We start from the raw sequence: 22,493 nt of genomic DNA on the forward strand, positions 1-22,493 counted from the left end.
CTGGCGGCTTTTTAACAAGCTAATAACAGAGTTAACCCCCGCTAATCCGCCCACTGAAGAGTCAAACCCTCAGCAAAAACAGCCCTTTGAATGTATGTACAGTACATACATACATAAGAATACATAAGACTTGTTAACAGCCTCAAAGATCTAGGATAGAGGACATAGTTAAACAAGCCAGTTAGCAGTTGGTTACTCTGTACATTGAGATCATTGCCATCTGTGCACATCCAGACCTTTATCCAAAACTTTACTTACTGTTAGCCATCACACCGCCCAAAAGATCTATTGAAGAATGGCCAGCGCCAGAAGAAAGTGTTATCAGGCAGATAAGTATGGAGAGAATGTTGAAGTAGATGACAATGTCAAAACTGGTGAGAGAACACTGTTTTTGGTCGAGGGAGATCAATTGACCGCCGCAAAACGCATCAGTACTTCCCCCCGGCTCCCAAATTTTGTCTGTAGAGCCTAGCGGAGCAAGCCTATGGGTTCAAACAGTGAGAATTGACGTCCAGGAACCCGACGGGAATATCCAGGCGTACTTCAAGAAAGTAGGCGTTGAACCCCTCATTTCTCGTTCTTGTACGAGTTTGATAGCTGACACCTAGTTTCGTACCAGACCGCGGCTGACGACCACGGACGCGCAATGATGGCAGGTGCTTTTGAAGCCGAGACTGCTTTACATGCAATCGTCCCAAATCACGTTCCCAAGCCGACTGCATGGGGCACGTACAAGACACAGCCTGACATTCATTTCTATCTCTGCGAATTTGTGGAGATGTCGGATCGCCTTCCGAGCTCTCGTCAATGGGCAGAGGCTACATCTCAACTTCATGTCCGAAGCGCCGGGAAGTGTCCCCAAGGAAGATCCAAATTCGGTTTCCATGTTACGACGCATCTCGCCAACATTCCTATTGACAATTCATGGCATGATTCCTGGGAATCATTCTGGGCCTGGCAGATGAAGTCGTTGCTAAAGCATGAAGAAAGAATAAGGGGACCAAATCATGAATTCTCCAGGCTTAAACAATCCTTCTTTGATAAGGTTATTCCGCGCCTGCTTCGACCCTTAGAAGCACGCGGTAGAAGAATCAATGCTTGCCTCATCCATTCAGACTTATGGCCTGGAAATGTTATGCACAAGGCGGAGGTGAGGGACCTCGTTATGTTCGATAGTTGCCCATACTGGGGGCATAACGAAGGTATGTCTCTGTGCGCAACCGTTCTCGTGTATTTCCAACCGGAAAAAAGGAAAAGAAAAAAGAAAAAAATGGATATGATAGTAGCTTGGGGTATTAATGCGGTTGATATCTAGCGGATCTTGCAGTATGTCGAAATCCTCGCTATCGCCTGGGCAAGGCCTATGTCGAAGCGTATAGACGATGCATGCCAGAGTTCCCTTCTCACCCTACAGAAGATTTTGAAGATCGAAACGCTCTTTACGCCATGTATGCGTCCATAGCACCCACATATACTCCTGTTCCCTGTTAGCTAATATCCCAAACCCAGGAAGTTCCACATTCTCCTCTCGATCCTTTACCCCAGTGACTCACGCTACAGGCGAATGTAAGTCCCTTCTGAATGTCAGGTTCAAAGCGCCTAATGTAATGAGATACAGCCTTATGGACGAAATGAGACAGCTCGCCGAAAAATTCCCCACCGGGTACGCCAGCTATGAAGAAAAAGAGGAGATCGAAATCGTCGAGGAACCTATACTCTTAAGTTATATTGATCCCATTGCGCAGGAGGAAGATCGAAAGAGACGATCCATGAAGAAACAGCGCGAGTCTGCAGTTGAACGAAGTATCCCACTATTGGAGGTATTACTGTTTGGGATTCTGGCTATCTTGATTGCTTTGCCATTGGGTTTTGGATTGTTTCCGCCTGAAAAGCAGCAGGTTTAATTGGAAACCCTTAATATTTCTGCCTGCATCCCATTAGATATCAGGTTAACAAACTCATTAGCTTATAACCATGACAGGTATTGAATTTGAGTTCACCCGGAGCCTCAAGCATCCCACACTGGCCCAGAGTGTTTGACCAAGGTGGATGACTGAATTGATTCTGGCCTTAAGTAAAATGCTTTCATCACAAAAGTCTATTAATGTTCAGGACAGAATCAAACAAGTTGTACGAAGCTATGTGCACATCATTAGACAAAGGTCATTAGAAAAGCCGTACGTTATGTACACCACCTTAGATCATATCTGTATGTATGTATACAGAATATGTATATTCCTATGTGTTATTGTTCCTGTTTGAATACATGGTAGTCCATGGTTGATAGATATATTTAGCATACTTTACTTTTTCTTTTAATCCAACGGGCGATTGCCGCAGTTTTCGTGCTCGTCTCTTCCGCATGGCTCGACTTTTCAAGGTCACCCGGCCCGGGCACAACCGAAACGCCCTCAAGCTGCTGCAAAATGACCTTGTCTTCGGGTCTGGCGAAATAAACAAGGGAATATCGGGTCTGAGCTTTTTGATGATCGGGAAGGATGCAGACGCGGTGAACACTGGCTCGAAGGGTGCCAGAGGATAATTTTGCAATTTGCTCGCCCAGATGAATGATGCAGTGCCCCGGAAGTGGTCCTGCCTGGATCCAGCGACCAGGTGCACCGTCCGCTCCATTTCCGCCTGAAACAGAAGCCTGACGGGCATGACATGGCTGCCGAACCTCCAATCCTCCTAGGGTGTTGAATAGCACAGTAACGCTGTTGGAATCGGAATGCTCATCTAATAGAACTTCATCTCCAGGGTTGATTCTGGATTCTTGGCTCGGTTGGATCTTGATCCAGCGAACTTGATCCCCACTACAAGCCCCTTGGCGATGTAAGTTTTCAAGAGTTCCGACGGGAAGGTGCAAAAGTGTCGTGAGATGACGCAGTAGTATCGTTACAATTGCGTGAGATAGTTCGATATACGAGTGGATGGCTGGCCGAGCAGATTGGATGGTGGAAGGCTGAGGAAGGACGGGTTTGGATTTGTAAGCGGTCCTGGGGCACGGTATGGAGAGTATGTCGTCCTTTGAAACTGCATAGAATTCTTTCAAGTCGAGCATTCGATTGAAGTAGCCCTTATACCTGGATACCAGCCAAGTTAGCGTCGTGACGAACGGCTGAAAGGAGTGACAAAAACAGCAAAGGATGAAAAAAAAAAAAAAAAAAAAAGAGCGCACCCATAATAGCCCCCAAACTTCCCCATGTCGTACTTCTCCTTTTCTTGAACAGAAAGATCAAAAAAGTGTTCTCCAAGCAAAAATAATTTGTCCACATCCTTTAGGATATTTTTGCCGATGTCTGTCATCTGGAGATCAAGGTAGAAAGCACCGAGCTCTCGACATGCATCTCCCAGGCGTTGCAATTCGGTTTCGTCGTTTGAGAGTAATTTGGCTAGAGATATACGCATCAAGGGGTGAATAGATGATAAAGAAGGGGAGAGGGTGTCAATTTCGGATGAGGTGGAGAGCGTTGCAGCGGCAACGGCGTCACCATTCCTGTGTCTTATTCTCATTCCATTGCTCTTCAGGTCTAGGTTCTCGGTTCCCGTTTGCCCACTGCCATGGCTTCGCCGGAAAGAAGATCTGGAACGATAGAAGTATATGAAAGGGAAAGGGGGAAACCGGAGGGGGCAGCCGAACATCGCGATGGCATGCTTATCGTCGTTATCGGGGATCCGTTGCTCATCAACAGTTATGTTCTCGTCACAGAGCCATCTTCAGAGAGATAGCATAAACCGTCTTTGCAGCTGCATAATATCGTGTCTTTTTCTTTTTCTTTTTTCTTTTACCTTTTTTTTTTTTTCAAAAAAAAAAAAAAAGAAAAAAAAAAAAAAAAAAAAAAAAAGGAAGGAAAAAAGAGAAGAATACTCTGCTGATCTGTTACTGAACCCCAACCGGAACTCAGGCGAAGAAACATCCAGAGGAGGTCTGCGAGAACAAACTGGATCAAGGCAACTCACGGCGGTTCAAGTTCGACGAAAAGAAATTTTGATGGAAGAACGAGATGACGCGATCTTCCTGCATGCGCGATGAGGTGAGTTGACTCCCCGTGGATGGGTTGAGACTGATCACAAGACGTACGGAGCAGCCGTGGGTGCGCTCCCTGTCCAGCCAGTTCCATCCCAGGACAAGGATTGCCGAAGAGGCCCGTTCACGAGCGGACAATTCGAAACAGACAGTCAACACGGATCTGGCATCATTGTTCCGCCCTCTCTTCCCGATACAATGCGCCCTGATCCCAGGTATTTCCCTGTCAAATCCAGCGGCCCTTCAGAGGTGTCGGGTGCATCGGTACGGAGCGGACTAAGTGCTGGTGTACTGTACATAGTTCGTTGACTGGTTAGTTAACTAGTCAGTTGGCTCCGCTGTCCAGCAGTGGCCATGACCATCAATTAACTAACATGCTCCGGGAGGGTAAATCCGCATCACAGCTCAACAGAATAGACAGTATCCTGCCCGTAGCATCCTGAGAATCCCTAACCCGTCTCCTATCTTCAACCACCCGCCTAACCTAACTACTCCGTTACTCCGTAGTTACTTATATAACTAACTTGTTGACTGCCACAGGGGAAGATGACATAATCTTCGCAGCCAAGCCCCAGTTCGTTTAGTCAGTTAACCCAGCCCCAAGCCCCAGCCCCTGCTGTCTTCAGCGCCTCTTGTAACTCGACTGTGACCGGTTAAACAGTTCAGACCCCCGCCCGCGCGGAGACCGACGACCATCACGAAGCAGAGCATGAGCCAACTTCCCCCCTCGCCCTGTCCCATCGAGCACTTGTCTTCTTCACACTCAATTATCTTCGAAATCTGGCTCCGTGGTCGAAGCCGCCCGTCCCCTCCCCACCCCACCCACCGTTTCAAACACCGCCCTCCGCGGTTAATTCTCCCACCTGATAACTAGGTACAACAGGTTCCTCAATATGGTGGACAGACCGGTGCCCCAACCGGGACCAGCACGCCTAAAACGGAGTGCCGGCCCAGATGAATGGCTGGAAGCTGCCAAGGACTGTAAATACCTCTCCGAGCACCATATGAAGCAGCTGTGCGAGATCGTCAAGGAATACATGATGGAAGGTTTGCTCCCATTGCCTCCGCCTCCTGTGCGCCGCTCTCCGTGCCAGATGTTCCCCGAAAAGCAGACGCTGACTTCCCCTTTCGGGCCCCCTTCAGAATCCAACATCCAGCCCGTCTCTAGCCCTGTAACCATATGCGGTGATATCCACGGCCAGTTCTACGACCTTCTCGAGCTGTTCCGCGTTGCTGGCGGCATGCCCGGTGAACCTAGCACCGAAGGCCCTTCCTCGCCGCCCGCCGTCATAACATCAGATGATATCGAACCTCCCTCTGTTATCACAGACCCGAAACTACGTAAGAAGATAAGGCTAAGTCCGCAACAAGAAGACCAAGACCAAGAAGAGGTCTGCAATAACGAGGCGGAGAAAATTGAGCGCGGCAGAGACGCAGACGGTTCTCCGACCGGAAACTTCATCTTTTTGGGTGACTATGTTGATCGGGGTTATTTCAGCCTTGAAACCCTTACGTTGCTTCTTTGTTTAAAGGCAAAGTTAGTGATCATCGCTTCATCCCCAAAGGGGGAAAAAAAAAGAAAAAGAAGGATACTGATTGATCGCCTCCCTTGAAATTAGATACCCTGAGAAGATCACGCTCGTTCGAGGCAACCATGAATCCCGCCAGATCACTCAGGTTTATGGATTCTACGAAGAGTGCATTCAAAAGTATGGAAATGCGTCGGTATGGAAGGCCTGCTGCCAGGTCTTCGACTTTATGACTCTTGGTGCCATTGTGGACGGCAAGGTACTCTGTGTTCATGGTGGACTCAGTCCGGAAATCCGCACCCTTGACCAGGTGAGAATAGTCGCTAGAGCTCAAGAGATCCCCCACGAGGGTGCGTTCTGTGATTTGGTCTGGTCGGACCCCGACGAAGAGCCATCAACAACGTGGGCCGTCAGCCCAAGAGGTGCAGGTATGTGACAACCTTCTTCGAACGTCTGTTGTCTCCCCTCGACATTTGCTGATGCAGCACATTCAGGTTGGCTGTTCGGAAGCAAGGTAGCCGATGAATTTTGTGAGGTTAACGACCTTACCCTAATAGCTCGGGCCCATCAACTTGTCAATGAAGGTTACAAGTATCACTTCAACAATCAAAATATGGTGACGGTCTGGAGCGCTCCCAATTATTGCTACCGATGTGCAAACATGGCGTCGGTCTGCGAAATCCGGGAAGACCTTAAACCCACCTTCAAGTTATTCGCCGCGGTGCCAGCAGACCAGAGACACGTTCCCCAGTCGAGACCCGTAAAGACGGAATATTTCCTTTGATCTGACATACAGCTCAACGCCCTTCAAGCAAGGATGGGCCATACATTCGGCATCCATCTTCTTGCGTCCGTTTTTAGGGTCTATATATGCCTTGGGCTTCGAAAACCCGAGCTTCCCAGAGGTCTCAGGCGAATGCATTTCCAGCCTCTAGGTATGTGTGTTTTGGCGTGACCCTCGGAATTGATTCCGGTTTTTCACGGAAATATTTCACTCTGGGTTTGAGCGCATGTAACGGTCGACTATATCCGACTATCAGCGCACCAAAACTGTATCAATACCTCGATCTTATAGGCAACTTCTCCCTAACCGATCAGCCAAACTCCCCTAACGCCATTCCTAAATAGACAGGAATCGGTGTCCGCAAGGCATGCTTCAGAAGAGTATTTTGGTGGCGGTGTAGCACATCTACCCCTGGGAGACAGCATAGAGATAAGCAGCCTATCTCATCGGGAATTTCCTTGCTCCCAAAGTAGGGCGAATCTCCACGGATAACGTTTGCTAAGTGTTTTATGGGAGTGGATACTCCTTGTTGATTGCTCGGCGGAGACCTGGATTGCTGCTTACCGCTGGCGCTATAACCGACGGTGCAAGGTTGGGCTTCCAGCTCTAGCGAAAATAGGGAATCATCCCGTTGTTGTATAACTAGCGTTCCCGCCATATCAGTGCTTAGTTATATGGAGTACGAAGTAATTGCCCGTTTCCTCGAAATCAATCACATTACCACACACTTTTTTTTTTCTGTTTTGTTCATGACACACTTCCACAGCAACCTTAGAACTTAACGAGGGGATTCAAGGGTCAGGATCAAAGGGAGCAACTGCAGAAACAAGGCCCCCTGGCATCTCTGTACTGCATGAGGGTGGTCTAAACACGTTGCTACCCTGGTGTCCTCCATGTCAGCTATCCTCCGAGGCAGCGCAGGACAATACCGATTGAAGGATCATCCTCGAAGCGCACGCAAAGGATGGTGAAGCCGTAACATCAAGTGTATTCCTCGTTCCCAAGTACCTGTTACGATGCGGTTCCAAAAGCTTGAACTTGGCGATTACGGGGCTACTGGTGTCCTCGGTAATGCGCATGGGCTGACCCCAGGCAAAGAGCCCCGTGGTCCCACGTGTTCTCTAAGCATTATGCCAGCAATCAAGGCGGGTCATTGTAATGGAAGCGGGGAACCGGGGAGCTAGGGATAGGAGATGTAAATTCCAATCTACGAGCTATTTAGGATATTATAATTAAGTCATACTCAGCCCGAAACAGCTGGTCTAAAACATCGTCGCTAATTCAAAATGACCTTCCAACTCCTTGATGATATAACCTCCTTTTTTACGGCCTTTTAGCATTACTATCCACAACATACTGTTACAGAACAGGCATCGCTATATTTGGGGGAAAAAAAAAAGGGTCACAGGTTAGCAAGGTGTGATACTCAGGTAGGGGAGGACGGGAAAACCGTACTTTTTCTCTTCCAGGTGAGACTGCCACGAGAAGACGAAACTGCCGAGAAAAGCGCCAATCAGGATACAGATGATGAAGTAACCATTATAGTACATGGCGAGCAGCATGACGAAGTAGGCGACACCAAACTGGACCATGTGTAACAGCGATCGCAAAGTATGCTCGAGCAACGTTCGTCTTCTCGGTCGGGCTGCAAAGCCGGGCTGCTGGACAGTGACGCCGGCGGTAGCGGCAACGCCTTTTGGCGGGGTATTATGGCCAGTGGGAAGCCTGCGAGAGAATATGAAGGGCTGTCCGGCCAGGTACCTGTCGTATTCGTGGCCCAGACGACGGAGAAATTCGAGACACATGACGAGGAGAACGACACCGATACATGAACCAGCAAACATGCCTCTGGATGTAATCCTCCAGGTGCTGGAGATGAAGCCTTAAAGGGAGAAAGTAGGGCGTCAGTCGAGAGGAAAAGAAGACAAAAAGAAGACGTGGGGGTGGGTGTGTTTGAAGTGCTAAGATGGGACGAGAGCGTTTCTCTGGTAAAACAGCTCGGTGTAGGATTCCATTATCGTAGGATAGCATCGAATGAGACGTACAGGAGTCAATGGTATTCCAGTTCCATAACATCTGAGGGGGAGAAGGCAGCGTCAGTCAGTACAGTTGTCTCTCAAATGCTTCATTGCGCAAGGCCGTCAGCTTACGGAGATCTTGCAGCCGGTACCACCTCCGTGACCGCCGTGGCCGCCACCACCACCACCCATGGACATCGTTGAAGCTGGCATGGCGGCAGTTGAGGTCATGCTCATTCCCGAGTGCATATCCATTTTTTGGCGACGGAGAGAAAGCACTATGGGTATCTCAGCAGGAAGGAAGTCGAACGCAAGCAATACTTTTCTTTTTCCTTTGCGGGGAACTTCTTTGCTTTGTGTCCCTTTTTTTCTTTTTCTTTTTTTTGTTTTTTTCCCTTTCTCTGGCGAAGAAATGGAAAGGCAGAATAAAAACGCCGGATCAACCAAAGTCAAGAAGAGAGACAACGCTGAGGACGGAGTTTATATAGTGAGAGAGAGTCATTGTGAAACAGCGGCAGGGCGGGGATGCCGGGGAATTTAAAGGAAGCACGATCTCAGAGCTATCTGGGCGGGTTTGTTGAGCACATTATTACTTAACGGAAGGGCAGAAGGGGACGAAAGGGGGGTGGAGGGGCGGACAAGAGAAGCTTGGAAGTTCTCGGAGGGCGGGCACAAGGAACGGGTGGAGTCCGGCCCCTTCGCGCGAGCCATCAGCATCAGCATCATGACGGCTCCATTCGCTTAGGTTAATCTGCTCAAACCTGCGCGCCCTCTACGGAGTACATCACTAGATTGGGTGTTGTGATGAATTTTTCGGGAGCCGACCGTTCTGTACACCGTGGTTGGCCTCACTCTGTGCACTTAACTCTCGAAGTTTGTGCCTCTTTCTCTCTGTCTTGTTTTAACTTCTTCGGACATCCGCTGCCCGGAGTGAGGTTTTCCATTAACTAGTTAGTTACTCAAGTCATTCAGAAACACTTGAACAGAAGCAGGCTCAAGTGGCGCCGCCCGTCTGAAAGTTAGGGTTGGCTAGTCCAGCGGAACCGTCAAGATCATACATACTGGATGTATTAACCACTAGCTCACCAGCTTCTTTTTCTTTTTTTTTTTTTTAAACCCAAAACAGCAGAAGTTTCTAAGGTTAGTTTAGTTTAGTGCATCCAAAGAAACCGAAAAGCCAAGGCGGGAAGCAATTTGGGGGGAGTTTGCAGTGTTTGCATCCTCAGAAATGCCTGTTGCTCTCACGTGATTCTAATGTTATGTCATCACTTGTTTTTGTTGTGGTTTTTGCTCTAGTTAGTTAAACCAACCAACCAAACCAACCAACTAGTTAAAAGGGTTTTGAGTCTTTCACATCCATCCCCGACTGGAACAGGCTAATTAATGAGGGTCCCTGGTTAAATCACTTCCTCCGCGCTCCAAGTTACCTTGCTCTTTGTTGTATGCTCACCTCTGTCGCTGCGGATCCCACTCCAGCAAGCATACATAGGTCTCTGCGGCGCCAGGCCACCACCCCCTCTCTCCACGATGGCTCACCGGCCGTCACCGACGTCAAAATCCACCACCACTGCGGGTCTTCTCCCCATTTCTCCAGCTGCCGCCGCCCAACATGCGCCCGCGAAGCCCGCCTCCAGCAGAGCGTCTGCCCCGAGACTCAAGCTCCTGGTGCGACGACTGCCCCCAGGCCTGACCCAGGTCGAGTTCGAAACCGCCCTGGGCCCGGAGTGGACAGTGGGCAAGGGCAAACTGGACTGGCTTGCCTACAAGCCGGGAAAATTGTCTGCCGAGTAAGCACGCAAAAACCTTCAAATTCCCGTCTTCTCTCTTTGCTGCTAAAAAAATGCAAAAAATGGTAATTGGGGTTTACTGTCACTAGTCCCTCAAAGCCCTCGAAACCATCTCGCGCCTACCTTCGTGTTACCGCCTCCGCCATTGTCCCTGAGCTGTCCGATAGAGTCCGCGAGACCTCCTTCCAGGACTCACGCAACACCTTCGCCGATCCTGCTCTCCTTGGGCCTCCAACCCTCGAATATGCCCCGTACCCTCGCGTTCCCGGAGGCAAGGTCCGCAAGGACGCGAGGATGGGTACGATCGACCAGGATCCCGAATTCATCGCCTTTCTCGAAAGCCTGACCAACCCCGTCCCTAAACCGAGCACAGACGACATTGTGGAGCCCGACAAGGACGAGAAGATTACCATCACACCCTTGATCCAGTACCTCAAGGACAAGAAGGCCAGCAAGGCAAAAGAGGCCAGTGCACCGGCCAGGGCTACGAAGCCATCCAGGTCCGGAGCCAAGGATGTCAAGGTGGAGAAGATCCAGGCGAAGAAGGTCCTCAGCCGCGCCGAGAAGGCTGCAGCGCCAACCTCGGAAAAACAACAACCAAAAATCGACAAGGCGGCAAAGGACGCTGCCAAAGCTGCTAACAAACAGATTGCCAGCCAAGCGTCTAAGCAGAAAGGAGCAAAACCCGCTCCAGCTAGCAAACAGAGCGAGGTCCCACCGCAGCCACCCGCAGCGGCGCCGCCGGGTCCGCCGCCCCAACGCAAGCGAGAACGAGGCAATTTGAGTGCAGCTACCAAGATTCTTCGACGAGACTTGGGACTCACGCCGCCCCGCAAAAGGGGAGAGAAGTCCAGCACAAACACGGCTGCTACGTCCAGTGCAACCGAATCCAAACAGGCCGCCCCGACGCCTTCTACAGGGAGTACCAAACAGCAGGCTACGACGACTAAACCTTCCAAGGAGAATCCACCGGCCAAGGTTACTCCTCCGAAGCTACTCAAGAAGCCTCCTACAGAGCCTGCAGCGGCGCGGAACGCGGCCAAGGCAACGAATCCTCCCACGGGTCCGAAAAATGCTCCGCCAGAGAGTGCCAAGGCTGCCGCCCCCCAATCAACCGCCACGCAGGCCTTCCTAAAACACGCGAACCCGTCGCAAGGCGTAACAGAAGACCTGCTCGAATCGGGATTCTCCAAGTTCGGCAAGGTGATCAATGTTGAGATAGACAAGAAAAAAGGATTCGGCTATGTCGATTTTGCGGAGCCAGAGGCATTGCGGAAAGCAATCCAAGCAAGCCCGGTGCAGATCGCGCAGAGCCAGGTGGTCGTCTTGGAGCGACGGTCGACAGCAGCAGTTGCGCAGGCGCGTGGGAACCACATGCGGAACCACCCTCCGCCGGTGATGCCCGCACACTCCCCCTCAGGCGGCGGCGCAGGCGGAGGCGGTGGTGGTGGCGGGCCTACACCAGCCCGACCACCACAAGGACCTAGGGGCGGAGGCCGCGGAGGACCAAGAAATCGCGGTGGTTACGGCAGAGGAAGAAATGGCCCCGGCGGAGGCGATCGGTCTAATAATGCGAACACAGGACCAAAGCAAACTGCAACTGCCCCTCCCGCCAAAACTACATCATGAAGCATGAATCTCAACATTTCTAAATTCATTACTCTGTCAGATGCTTCTTATATTCCTTTCGAGAAGTTCAAGGCATGCAGCTGTAATCTTGTAATATCTTCCCATCACTGAACATGGAGTACGCCAAGGCGGCAACCCCAATTGACCGGGCATATTGGAAAGTTGAACTTGCAGCCAACGTGGAGGGGACATTTTATGTATGAAATACGAAGTATTCTTTGACAATAGATCACAGATTTACAGAGCGAACAGTTTCTTTTTTCTCATAATTTCTCTCAATATTCATCACAACTATTTCATCGCATCACTTTCATTATTTTTTGCTAAAATACAGACAAAGTGTCTTGTCCCCCAGAAACTCACAACCGAACGCACTTTTTCAATATCCTTCAGACCTCCTCGACGCCCACCTAGGGAGACCGACCGAAGTCAAAAGGCACATCCACTAGGTCAAGATCATCACCACTCCCTGGACCCAGATAGCCCGAGATGCATCCGCCCGCGCTTCGGAAGCCATAGAGGGTATCCAGAAAACGCGAGGGCGATCTCGAGCAGGGTCGAGGCGGGAGTATAACGGCTTCACTTTAGGGCATCGAGGACATGGTGGTCATCAGCAGGATTGAAGTTTACCCCTGTAATAAGAAATACAGAGTGGGACGTCTACTGAAGAAATGCTGTGAAGGAAGTCAGTATGGGCCGTAACGAAGCATCATGACAAAAAGGCAGAGCTGTATACTCACATTCTTTAGAGTAGAGTCGACTGAAGGAAAAAAAAAAAAAAAGAAAAAGAAAACCAAAACCGAAGCGACGAGGGAGCGAGCTTTATAGCGCTGCGCCGCCATCAAAGTTTGCACTAGCCACTAAGCGAGTGTGGTGTGGGCTGTGATTGGCTGCTTTCGCGGTGGGGCTGTCGGGGCCGGAGTTACTTTCATCCAGCTGCCCTGCCCAAACGGGTAGGCATATCCGATTCCCAGGCTGTTGATGAATTTGCTCGCTGGTTCATTCATTACAAACATTATCATTGACTATCAACTTGCGTTCCCTTTGCATCGGGTCTCATTTTATGTCACCAAATAATAATAATAATAATAGTTAGGGTTTAACTACTTCCGTACAGTTTTTGGAAGAAAATACCACTTAAGAGCCAAGTGGATCCTTAAGACGCCATACAAATGATCGTAAACGAAGATGCTATATCTCCACAACTCCTCCTTTGGGCACCGACCCGGCATCTGACATGTTGCCTTTGTTCTTGCCTTTCCTATACACACGTTGGTCGTTGGGATCGAAGCCACCGTTACCCCACAGAGCCCATTCATCCGTCTCGCTCATGTAGTCCTCCGGAGTGAACGACACGCCCTCGGCCTTCTCGCGCTCCAACAGTTCGAAAAAACGCTCATAGTTGATCTTTGTGTGCCACTTGCCGTCAACATGGAATCGACGCGAGGCCAGCAGGATACAGCAGCTGTGGCTGTGTTCTGCCCCAATTCCGTAGCCAAGGCCGCGTCTGTTCAGCTCTTCGTTCAGCGCGACCGCAAACGCCGCCACTTCTTCGTAGAAGGGAACGTTTTGCATCGTCAGCCCCGCGCCAGCGCTCGTGCTCGTTCCGCAGTATGTCACGCCTTTGATCTCCACAAAACACGGAAGCCCCCTTTCCACAAGGTCGGCGTATCCGACGACTTCGTCATCGATATTGAATCCCTTCACCAAGGTAAGACGATACACCGTCCTCTGTACGTGCGTCTTCTCCCGAATGATGTCCAAGCAGCGCTGGAAGCGCTCCCAGAAATCTCTATGTAAGGGACGGTCGATCTTTCGCAAGCTGTCACGGTTGCTGGCATCGATCGAGACGTAGAGCTGTGTTATCCGGTCAAGTGCCGCAAGTTGGTCCGGGTGCTGCGCGTTGCAGACGAGGAAGCTCGAAATATGTTCGCTGTGAAGCATGGACACGAATTCGTTGATGTGAGGGTAGAATATTGGTTCACCAACCAAGCTCAGTGCACAGTGCCGGATGCGCATGGCTTCCGCAAATCTTTCAGCACGAACACCCGGCACACCACGCATCATCTTGATCTTTTTGTAATGGCCTTCCTTGACCCCTTGAAATATTAGCTCCGGCGGGTCCACCTTCCACCGCCATGTGGTGCCGACGGGATTCGTCCCATGTCTCCAACAGAATACGCATTTGTTGCTGCACGACAAGGATGGCGTTGTCTCCATACAAAGATGCGACTTGATACCGTAGAACGAGTTCTTGTAGCATGATCCACGTCCTCTGAGAGCTGATTTCGTCCAGCGACAGATCTTAACTCCCGAGTGGGAACCGACTATTGTGTAGCCCTGTTTTGTCAGGGCCGCATACGTGGGAGAGGTTGTGGGTACCATTTCCTTTGGAGTAGACGTAGCAAACGATGTCGATGTCTTCGAATATGTCGTAAAATCAATTGGTATATCTGAACCCTGCTTTGCAGAGGCGTCGCCGCCGAATTTAATATCCTCCAAGTCGGTAATTTCGGCTCTCCGAGCCTTTCGCGGCCTGGATCCAGGGTTAGGTACACCCTCATCATCTTCAACGTCCTCTTCATCACTTTCAAGCGGGTCCCCACTGCCAGGCACTCCTTCGCCCAGCGCGCCGTTGTTTGTAACCATGTCGCACAGAACCTCCTGCATGCCACTGCACCATTCGTCGAGGGCCTTGTCGCCGTCAGCTTTTACATCACCCAGGCCTAGTGGATATGCTCTTTTCCTTCCAGTTAGCTTCGCCATCCACTTATCCACTTCTTTTGCCTGAGAACAGAACCCTTCTTCTTCGGTGGGCCATCCTTCCTTGTCTCCAAAGCCAAACACCGCGTACCCCGCCAGTCCCGATAACGGCGCCGTGTCAATGCGGAAATCATGGTGCGTTTCGTCCAGGTGGCCCAAAAAGGTATTCAAGATCGTATCGATGTTGTAGGTTGGAATTATAATACAGTAAAAGTACAGGACGTTCGGGTTCGATTCGGGGGCTTTCGGAGGAGAGACGAAGTAGTCGTCAAAATCGACATACGATAGATCATATAGCTGGGGAGCCAGAAGTCTCGACGAGTGTCTGGAATCCTTCAATGGCTCGGTGTTAAGCCTTTCGAGGACACGCTTCGCGCTTCGTTCGGTGGACCCCGTGAGGGACGAGAAGAATATGATGGGTTGTATCGAGATTTCCTTGGTCGCGTCGGAATCCCCGTTGACCAGCTTCGTTCCTTTCTTCGCGGGTTTCGTTCCAATGACCCTTTTTGGAGGCCGGCCCTTGCTCCTCGTTGCAGCGCCATTCGGCGAAGGTGTTCCCTCCTCCGGAGTGGTGGAGGAGGTAGGTGGCTCGGTCCCCGAGGTTGGACGGCTTTGTTTGGCTTTCGAGGACTGGGGAGGTGAAGGTATCGAAGGTGGAGAAGCTTCAGCAGTTTTGTCGCGCGCTGCAATCAGATGAGAGAGGATGAAGACGGCGGGCAAGAGCACGAGGGCATACCCCCGATACGAGTGCCATAGCGAGAGAGCCCCTAGTAACTCCGGTCAGCTGCACTCTATTCTGCTAAAAGTGACAAGGAATGGAAAAGCAAAAACATACTCTGCGCTCCGGATGCGAACGTCTCGTCCGGCATTTTGGTCAGCGGCCTTGGGGGGGAGCAAGCTTTGGGTGTCAAGCGCACTGAGATCTGGTGGGGAATATGCGTTATGGTGTTTTTTTGAGTTCGCTATCGAATTTTCTTATCGTTTTTGCATCGTTTGCACTGTTTGCTCGCTGCGCAGTTTGCCGGGCTTGGCGACTGGAGGCACCTGACCTGAACCGTGCCGCCGTCGCGGGCTTTTGTGAGGTCGCAACTCGCCAAAAAAAAAAAAGGGGGGGAAATCCCCGCTTCCTCCTCCTCGAACATACACGATGGATCTTTTTAACTCCCAGTCTTTCTGGGACGACCAGTCTTGAGACTTCTACTCTGTACTTCCGCCTGAATCTCCATGGTATTTACTCCATACCTACATAAATGACTTGAGACGCACTCAAAGTTTGTTGCACAACGAGGAAAGAAAAAAAGAAAAGAAGGCGCTCAGACATTCGCTAATTCATAACTCAGACTTGAACCGCTAAAAGTGCTTTGCAGAATCCGACAGAAACCCTCCCATCCGGCTTTTTGATCTTGCTTTAACGCCAACAAATGACAGGTATCAGGAAATAACAAGAAAAAAAAAAGAAAAAAAAGAACAAAAAAAAGAATAGAAGAGAAAATAAAATAAAAAGAGACGCCCGCTAACGAACATCAAGAAAATCGCAGCCTCAAGATCCGCGTCGATCAAGAAGAGAAGGGAGCGTGAGTCTTCCACGCAGCTCCTCCCACAAGGCTTGCTTGCTCACAGAACTTCTCTCAACAGCGTCTCGGTTCTCTTCTGCTCGCCGGAGCAGGTACATCATACATTCCTGGGTGGTGCCCCAGACCACGTACTTGAACACGTGGTTGTTCTCTTCTTCAAGGTCCTTTACAGGTGAATCAGCAATCCTGGATCCGCTGCATGTCTGGAGACGGTCAACACCTACCGGTACCTTCTGTGTCAAACTCATGGAAAGTTCATCTGCCATTCCCATCAGTTGCGCGTACACAACGTCGGCCAAGGGTAAACCTCGCCTGAGTTGCTCCTGTCGCAACTCTCGCATCATCTCCGTGCTCTCCTTGTTGTGACTTGCAAGGACAAGCCCAATCTTGGGCGCAGACGGATTGTCGATGTGCTGAGTGGCCAGCATGACGGCGGCATTGTTGAAGGCTCGATCCGTGTCCTCCTTGGTATCGTGTATCAAGTGACGAGGATCGCTGTTGATGTATGCACCGCGCACTAGTTTAACCCCGAGGCTGAATTTCCCCTCTTGGGCCATCCGAAGATGCGATTCCAATGTCGCCGTGGATTCTTTCAAGTACCTGGAGATCGATATCTGTTAGCCAAGAACGCTCGAACATACCTAGTAAGAGGGGAAAAAAAAGCAAAAATAGTAAAAAAGGGGAGAATGAAATAGAAATAAAAACTCACATCTGATAGGTGTTATATACAACGGTCTGGCCGTCACGGTTGTACTTCTGCATAAGGTCCATGGTCCAGGAGTCGATGCCCGCCTTCTGGACATAATGCTCTGCGTCGAACAGGAGTTTTACCTCTTGCTTTCGCGCAGAGGCGCAGATCTGCTCCAAGGCATCAGCCATCAAATTGTCTGGGTTTTGCCCGGTTTCTAGGGCGTGCACACAACCGATGCCAGCGCCGGTGTACTTCACCGCGACATAATCTCCACGCTGTGCGTAATTGATCGTCCGCAGAGTTCCTTGAAGCCACTGCGCAACATGTTCTTTGTGCAGTGCGTCAGAATCTGCTGTTCCAGATTGAAACTGCGAATTCGACAGGTCTACTTCTCGTGCATATGCCAAAATCACCCCCCGATAACCCATGCTCCGCAGTCCCTCCACTGTCTCTCTGATCTCGGCCTCTGTTCTCCCGGCACAGAACTGTGCATAGAACATGTTGTCGAGGAGGAATCTGAAGAGGGCGTTCCCGGTCAGAAACTGGACATTTCGGTGAATCACGGTCGACGCCATGTCCATGAGACGTGGGCGAGACATGACGGTCTGCAACATGATGCTCCGAAGAAGGGAAGCAGTGGGCATCCTGTCCAGGATGCGCTGCGGTGGCGAAGGCCGAACAACGGCGGTGGGAGCAGCAGCAGCGGCCTCGGACTTGGAGCTATCCCATGGCGTCTGGGGGAGGTTCTCCGGGGACTCCGAGGGGACGTGAAACGCTCGAACGTGACGCGCAGAGTGAATCAAGAATAGATTATTTCCATAGCTGAGTTTAGAGGCCCTACAAACTGGAGAAAGTCGGTAGGCCATATCTCGACTGGACGGGAGGGAGGGTAAGGAAAGTGGTTGAAGGAGGAGAGTCACGGGCGGAAACCCCCTTTCCACCACCTAAAGGGGGAGCCCATATATAGACCTTCTGGGAAAGCAGTGGTCCAAGCTTCGCCCAGGTTGCTCTGGGCGGTCAGGATGGCGTCAGCATCGTGGCCGGAGCTGTGTCGAGCTTGGTTCATTGAGCAGGTGGCACAAGGGAACAGCAGCGAAAAAGCAACGAAGGTGCCGGATGAAGTCGCTTTTTGGCGGGCGTGGCACTCCAGTTCCCACGGCTTGCAGGCGACGCTTTCCGTCGCTTTCCTGGAAGTTCCGCCACCTACGCCTCATGTGACCTGCTGCTTTTGCCCACTGTGCGTCGCCCGAAGGGAGCTAGCCCAGCGTGACTAAGCCCGCCGCTCAAACTCAAGACGGCAGCAGGAATGGCCGAAGGGGGTCTCGACCGACCAACACAAAAAAGAGACGCACGAACGAACCAACGAAACCCCGTCTTGTGGGTAGTGCTGAAAGGAAGAGACACAAAGGAGACAAAGAGAGCTGCGTGACGGAGAAACACAGAGACAGAGAGAGAGAGAGGGAGAGAGAGAGATAGAGAGACAAGAGGGTATCGTGAGACTCGCGCTGTCACCTGCGAGCCTCACCACCACCCCCCTATCTGCCCGTGACTCAGGTGGAATTTGGTTGGCGAGCCGGCCGTCCACGGATCTCCGGCAGGACGACAGAATGGATACGGGCCTTGAACTCGTCAACTCCCCTTCCCTCCCTGCCCCGTTCTCCGTGCTCCGGTACGTGGCCCGCCAAACCTCCACTGTTTATCAGGATACCCTGGCCCACAGACGCTTTCCTTTTTTTCTCGCATTGCACCGCTGATTGGGCGAGCTCTGCGTCTAACTCGCGCTGGGAGAAATATGCTTAAATTAGCCCTTTTTTGCTGGGTGAAAGACTTCGGGCCAGCCGTCAAATCACGACTGCTGGGCTGGCCATTCTTATCGCCCGATTACCCGCCATTCGTCGCGGACCGGGATCCCAGGCCACCCGCCTCGTTTCCTCGAAGGCATTTCGAGAGAACGAGCAATATAAAGATAAAAAAAAAAAAAAAGAAAAAAAGAAAAAAAAAAATCAAACCTGTGCACGAACTAGTGTAAGTGACCAAACCCTTTTGTACGGAGTACTCCGTACATACTCTGTTACTCCGTACTTCCTCCGTACCGCAGCAGAGAAACCACGAGGCACGTTGATCACATCCAATAGCACACACCCAAAATCCCGCGCCGACGACGGAAGGCCGGGGTGGGAAATCCTGTTGACGATCCCCGGCTTCTCATCCGATTGCGGAGAACACCACTAACACAAGCTAGCTCGGCATCGTAGAACTCTTTGCTGTAACCCATTCATTACCGCCGGGCCAATGCAAGCCTCACCCATCACTATGTAAGATTACATTGTCCCTCATTCTTTACGATCATGATTACTTTTTTTCACCACTGCGACCACACTCCTGAACGGCGACCAGAATTAAAATTGCTGCCCCCTTGTTAGTTAGTTGCTTAAGTTTTTTTTTTTTTTTTTATATTTTTTTGTTTTTAACTTTCTTGGTAACTTGGGGATCCGACAAAATAACAGAATCATGCTGGTCCTTCGCGAATCGGACATCTTCCCCATTCTCAAGGGCTTGACGCGTGACCAATGTCAACATCTGCTCCAGGCGCTCTGGAAGGCCCTCGCCAGTTACTCAGGCCATCGTAACGGCGCCAACGGAGAGAAACTTATCCATCAACCAATCCGAGAGCAGATTGTGACCTCAAGGAACCACGCAACACTTTTCATGCCAGCATCCGATACCAACACGACCACAGGTATCAAGATCGTAACTCTGCCGGGCCATGGCGGCCCGCCCAAAGGTGCCATCAACATATGCTCTCCCGAGGGTGACCTCGAGGGATTATTAAACGCTGAGCTAATCACGGCATTCCGGACCGCGTTGGCCAGCATGATCCCGTTTCAGAGATTCCAACTCCGAGAGGGCGCAAATATCCTGGTATTCGGGGCTGGAAAACAGGCGGAATGGCACATTCGGCTTGCTCTCTTACTCGCTGGAGAGAAGATCACTAAGATAACAGTCGTGAACAGAGGCGCCAGAGGCGCTGAGAGATTAAAGAGCGATTTGGATGCAGATGTTCGCGGGATATTCCCAGGGATGATGATAAGTTACATAGGGAGGGATTCGTCGACGTTCGCGGCAGAGATTCTCGGCACATTGGTATCTGAGGCTGATGCGATCTTCTGCTGCACTCCGTCGACCGAGCCGCTATTTTCCAGCTCATATCTCGGAGATAAGCCCAGGTTTATCTCTCTTATCGGCTCCTACAAGCCACACATGCAAGAAATTGATTCTACAACCCTACTCTCTGGACGTAGTACGATTATCGTTGATTCAAAGGAAGCGTGCCTGCACGAGGCGGGCGAGCTTATCAAGGCTCAGGTATCTGAAAGCCAGCTAGTAGAGATTGGCGAGTTGTTTGAGAATCCGCATGCGGCTTCGAGGCTGTTCGATTCAGGCAGCAACGTGGTCTTTAAGTGTGTTGGAATGGGCATTATGGATCTCGTGATTGGCAGGGAGCTTCTCGCCCTTGCGAAGGCGAGACAAGTTGGCATTACAATCGACGATTTTTAAACAAGGGCACGATCGTCAAGAGTTTCGGGCAGCAGCGTGCCTATTTTTGGCAGGGCAGGCGATCGCCAGACGATCGCGCCTTGCTGCTCGACGAGACGCCGATGGGTTCGACTAGGACACTTGGGGATTATCATTGAACGCCTTGAACTCTACCTGCTTGCGGGGTTGCCCCCCTTTTTCATCATCCTTGGATCCCTTCTGTGGATGACGGCGGGACCAAAGGCGGTGCTTCCGCTGCCAACTGGTCAAACAGATGGCAATGTAGTCGGTGTGCGGGGGGGGAAATAGTGCTGTCAGCTTACTAGCGAAGGTTCTGTGTCGATAAATTCTATATACAAGACGCCACTGAACAGAATTCTGTTGTCATGAGATAGCCGATTTGCCACCAAGCTACCCATTTTCTTCTTGTCGCCATTTATAGCATTCCCTACTTGGCTTGTGACTGTCTTGGCGCTTCCATTTTGTTCGATGATCTGCTCGAAGATTTTCCCCTTTATTCTTGGAGCGATGTCGCGGTCTGCTGTAACACTACCACCTGTTCAGACTCCCTCTGAGTCGTACTCTGTGTGTGCTGACGAGTAAGACATCCTTGGATTTCCGTAGGCAGCCCATAGTCCCACAGCGTCAATGGTGGACCAGAAGATGCAAAAGTAGGATGCTCTGAACGGCAACAAAGTACCCAAATATATTACAGCAATCGCACTCAGGTAGTCCAATGCTGCCTTTCCCCGGTCACGCTCTCTGCCATACTTGGTATTTGACCCTTTCGCGGCCGATGTGGCTGTCGCAAGGGCACAGCCCAGCTCCCTGTTCGGCTCGCTGGAGAGTGGTATGGTAACCGACATTCCCCTATTCTCCCAAGAATAACACGCGCGCACACATACACACCCTCTTCTCCCAGGGTAGGAGCCCATGTCGGCAGGCCTGGTAGGCTTGGTGAGGGCGGATTCTTTGCTGGGAGAGGGGATGGGTGGTAGAAAATCGCCATTGACGTCAATATGTCCTGGAAAAAAAAAAAGGGACCCTGTCGGTGGGAGACCTTTCGCCACATCTGGAAGGTAAAAGAATGGCCCATTGATCAGTGATTGCCTCGTCCTCCGTTGCCTCTTCCGCCGACCCTGTTCTACCGGAGACACAGCCAATCAGCCATGCGACTGCGTGTGTTGAGGTGTGTCGACGGTTCAGCTTCATATTCAGCTTCAGCTTCAGGTTTCAAGCTTCCACATCAGTCCATTGAACCCAAGCTAAGAGTTTTGTGGACGTTGGATGGGATGGCAGGTCCATATATCTCAGGAGAGCAAGGACGGTCTTCACGCGAGTAGACACGCGAATATCGGGTCAGGAGAGGGCGGAATGTGTGAGCAATACCTCTGTACCAGGGGAGGGGAGACTTGCGGTTGAATTTGTTCCAGAAGAACCTTCCACCCCACGTTTCTTGGGTAACTTCGACCATACCCTGTCCGCTGTCTGGATGGATGTTAGCTGTGAGGGAAACCAGTGGAGGATTTGGAAGCGAGAGGGAGCAGGGGACCCCGGCAGATCAGGCTTGGCCGAGGGCTGTCTTGTGGGAGTGATCTGGCCCGCCGTTTTAAAATTTTTAAAATTGCAAAGAGGCACGGGCACGGCCAGTGGGATGTTTCGCCAATGCGACTTTTGTCAGCAGGGAGGCTGGACTGGGCCTGGCATACGGAGGAGCGTACAGCAGATGGGCACGTAGTTCAGTTACGCGATGCGTGAGAGAAAGCTGTTTCCTGGCTTAGAGAGAGATAAGCTGGTGGGCTTAGGGCTGTTGGAATTTTTTTTTTTTTTTAAACGGTACGGAGTATGGTACTCCGTACTGTTGTGGATTGAGGCCGGGAGGGTTGCCGAAAGCAAATGCCAGAGTAGCCATGTCCCTCCTCGCTCCGTAGTGGACCAGAGAGACCCCATGCCGGAGGGATCCAGATCGATGGGATGGACGGAGGAGGGTCGCCCCTAGTTTGATGGGAACTGAGACTCCCGGCAAAAAGAAGAAAGCTGTGTGAGGGGGTGAAGAGGAGCCAAAAAGAAAAGGCTGGGGTTGTTTTTTTTTTGGTCCAATCCTGTTTTCGGTCACCCCGCGCCATTGCCCCATGTAGACTAGCGCCATCCTTC

At 51.0% G+C, this 22,493-nt stretch overlaps 12 protein-coding genes across 12 annotated transcripts; 5 read left to right on the forward strand and 7 right to left on the reverse strand.

The window, feature by feature from the left end:
* Positions 1-295: 295 nt before the first annotated feature.
* Positions 296-1,570, forward strand: D8B26_002540 (uncharacterized protein; the record flags this gene model as incomplete). Its single annotated transcript, XM_003069029.2, has 5 exons — positions 296-374; positions 433-551; positions 620-1,202; positions 1,316-1,448; positions 1,510-1,570. 5 exons carry the CDS (start codon positions 296-298, stop codon positions 1,568-1,570), a joined length of 975 nt encoding a protein of 324 aa, XP_003069075.2.
* Positions 1,571-1,631: 61 nt separating this feature from the next.
* D8B26_002541 (uncharacterized protein) lies at positions 1,632-1,904 on the forward strand (the record flags this gene model as incomplete). The annotated part of the gene is made up of 1 exon (XM_066123865.1): positions 1,632-1,904. One exon carries the CDS (start codon positions 1,632-1,634, stop codon positions 1,902-1,904), a length of 273 nt encoding a protein of 90 aa, XP_065979940.1.
* Positions 1,905-2,240: 336 nt separating this feature from the next.
* Positions 2,241-3,800, reverse strand: D8B26_002542 (uncharacterized protein). Its single transcript, XM_003069030.2, has 2 exons — positions 3,179-3,800; positions 2,241-3,083 (listed from the first exon to the last, which is right to left on the reverse strand). The coding sequence occupies exons 1-2, from the start codon at positions 3,640-3,642 to the stop codon at positions 2,294-2,296; spliced, it is 1,254 nt and encodes a 417-aa protein (XP_003069076.2). The 5' UTR covers positions 3,643-3,800; the 3' UTR covers positions 2,241-2,293.
* A 764-nt stretch (positions 3,801-4,564) lies between these two features.
* On the forward strand, positions 4,565-7,056 carry D8B26_002543 (uncharacterized protein). The gene is made up of 4 exons (XM_003069031.2): positions 4,565-5,074; positions 5,171-5,564; positions 5,647-5,984; positions 6,051-7,056. Exons 1-4 carry the CDS (start codon positions 4,921-4,923, stop codon positions 6,338-6,340), a joined length of 1,176 nt encoding a protein of 391 aa, XP_003069077.2. The 5' UTR covers positions 4,565-4,920; the 3' UTR covers positions 6,341-7,056.
* Positions 7,057-7,504: 448 nt separating this feature from the next.
* Positions 7,505-8,734, reverse strand: CTR3 (Copper Transporter integral membrane protein that functions in high affinity copper transport). The gene is made up of 4 exons (XM_003069032.2): positions 8,491-8,734; positions 8,386-8,416; positions 7,796-8,222; positions 7,505-7,716 (listed from the first exon to the last, which is right to left on the reverse strand). Exons 1-4 carry the CDS (start codon positions 8,611-8,613, stop codon positions 7,683-7,685), a joined length of 615 nt encoding a protein of 204 aa, XP_003069078.2. The 5' UTR covers positions 8,614-8,734; the 3' UTR covers positions 7,505-7,682.
* Positions 8,735-9,725: 991 nt separating this feature from the next.
* On the forward strand, positions 9,726-11,815 carry D8B26_002545 (uncharacterized protein). The gene is made up of 2 exons (XM_003069033.2): positions 9,726-10,145; positions 10,235-11,815. Exons 1-2 carry the CDS (start codon positions 9,886-9,888, stop codon positions 11,772-11,774), a joined length of 1,800 nt encoding a protein of 599 aa, XP_003069079.2. The 5' UTR covers positions 9,726-9,885; the 3' UTR covers positions 11,775-11,815.
* A 1,053-nt stretch (positions 11,816-12,868) lies between these two features.
* Positions 12,869-15,423, reverse strand: D8B26_002546 (uncharacterized protein). The gene is made up of 2 exons (XM_003069034.2): positions 15,373-15,423; positions 12,869-15,304 (listed from the first exon to the last, which is right to left on the reverse strand). Exons 1-2 carry the CDS (start codon positions 15,404-15,406, stop codon positions 12,966-12,968), a joined length of 2,373 nt encoding a protein of 790 aa, XP_003069080.2. The 5' UTR covers positions 15,407-15,423; the 3' UTR covers positions 12,869-12,965.
* Positions 15,424-16,077: 654 nt separating this feature from the next.
* Positions 16,078-16,873, reverse strand: PUT1_1 (proline dehydrogenase; the record flags this gene model as incomplete). The annotated part of the gene is made up of 3 exons (XM_066123866.1): positions 16,078-16,275; positions 16,336-16,711; positions 16,866-16,873. 3 exons carry the CDS (start codon positions 16,871-16,873, stop codon positions 16,078-16,080), a joined length of 582 nt encoding a protein of 193 aa, XP_065979941.1.
* A 182-nt stretch (positions 16,874-17,055) lies between these two features.
* Positions 17,056-17,668, reverse strand: PUT1_2 (proline dehydrogenase; the record flags this gene model as incomplete). The annotated part of the gene is made up of 2 exons (XM_066123867.1): positions 17,056-17,130; positions 17,192-17,668. The coding sequence occupies 2 exons, from the start codon at positions 17,666-17,668 to the stop codon at positions 17,056-17,058; spliced, it is 552 nt and encodes a 183-aa protein (XP_065979942.1).
* Positions 17,669-18,352: 684 nt separating this feature from the next.
* On the reverse strand, positions 18,353-18,744 carry D8B26_002549 (uncharacterized protein; the record flags this gene model as incomplete). The annotated part of the gene is made up of 2 exons (XM_066123868.1): positions 18,353-18,583; positions 18,688-18,744. 2 exons carry the CDS (start codon positions 18,742-18,744, stop codon positions 18,353-18,355), a joined length of 288 nt encoding a protein of 95 aa, XP_065979943.1.
* A 569-nt stretch (positions 18,745-19,313) lies between these two features.
* Positions 19,314-20,464, forward strand: D8B26_002550 (uncharacterized protein; the record flags this gene model as incomplete). The annotated part of the gene is made up of 1 exon (XM_003069036.2): positions 19,314-20,464. The coding sequence occupies one exon, from the start codon at positions 19,314-19,316 to the stop codon at positions 20,358-20,360; it is 1,047 nt and encodes a 348-aa protein (XP_003069082.1). The 3' UTR covers positions 20,361-20,464.
* Positions 20,465-20,569: 105 nt separating this feature from the next.
* On the reverse strand, positions 20,570-21,205 carry D8B26_002551 (uncharacterized protein; the record flags this gene model as incomplete). The annotated part of the gene is given in 2 exon segments (XM_066123869.1): positions 20,570-21,020; positions 21,040-21,205. 2 exon segments carry the CDS (start codon positions 21,203-21,205, stop codon positions 20,854-20,856), a joined length of 333 nt encoding a protein of 110 aa, XP_065979944.1. The 3' UTR covers positions 20,570-20,853.
* Between the last annotated feature and the right edge of the window lie 1,288 nt (positions 21,206-22,493).

The sequence above is a fragment of the Coccidioides posadasii genome, chromosome 2 (genome assembly GCF_018416015.2).
Source record: "Coccidioides posadasii str. Silveira chromosome 2, complete sequence".
Taxonomy (NCBI): Eukaryota; Fungi; Ascomycota; class Eurotiomycetes; order Onygenales; family Onygenaceae; genus Coccidioides; species Coccidioides posadasii.

Excerpts from the sequence above, each read along its gene's own strand:
- D8B26_002542 (XM_003069030.2), bottom strand. The coding sequence starts at position 3,642 with ATGTTCGGCTGCCCCCTCCGGTTTCCCCCTTTCCCTTTCATATACTTC. Across the intron at positions 3,084-3,178 it reads AAGTTTGGGGGCTATTATGG|GTATAAGGGCTACTTCAATC; the intron begins GTGCGCTCTTTT and ends GCTGGTATCCAG.
- D8B26_002543 (XM_003069031.2), top strand. The coding sequence starts at position 4,921 with ATGGTGGACAGACCGGTGCCCCAACCGGGACCAGCACGCCTAAAACGG. Across the intron at positions 5,075-5,170 it reads CAAGGAATACATGATGGAAG|AATCCAACATCCAGCCCGTC; the intron begins GTTTGCTCCCAT and ends GGCCCCCTTCAG. Across the intron at positions 5,565-5,646 it reads CTTCTTTGTTTAAAGGCAAA|ATACCCTGAGAAGATCACGC; the intron begins GTTAGTGATCAT and ends CCTTGAAATTAG.
- CTR3 (XM_003069032.2), bottom strand. The coding sequence starts at position 8,613 with ATGGATATGCACTCGGGAATGAGCATGACCTCAACTGCCGCCATGCCA. Across the intron at positions 8,417-8,490 it reads GTACCGGCTGCAAGATCTCC|ATGTTATGGAACTGGAATAC; the intron begins GTAAGCTGACGG and ends TCTCCCCCTCAG. Across the intron at positions 7,717-7,795 it reads TCTCACCTGGAAGAGAAAAA|CGATGCCTGTTCTGTAACAG; the intron begins GTACGGTTTTCC and ends CCCCAAATATAG.
- D8B26_002545 (XM_003069033.2), top strand. The coding sequence starts at position 9,886 with ATGGCTCACCGGCCGTCACCGACGTCAAAATCCACCACCACTGCGGGT. Across the intron at positions 10,146-10,234 it reads CCGGGAAAATTGTCTGCCGA|TCCCTCAAAGCCCTCGAAAC; the intron begins GTAAGCACGCAA and ends TACTGTCACTAG.
- D8B26_002546 (XM_003069034.2), bottom strand. The coding sequence starts at position 15,406 with ATGCCGGACGAGACGTTCGCATCCGGAGCGCAGA. Across the intron at positions 15,305-15,372 it reads GTTCGCATCCGGAGCGCAGA|GGGCTCTCTCGCTATGGCAC; the intron begins GTATGTTTTTGC and ends CGGAGTTACTAG.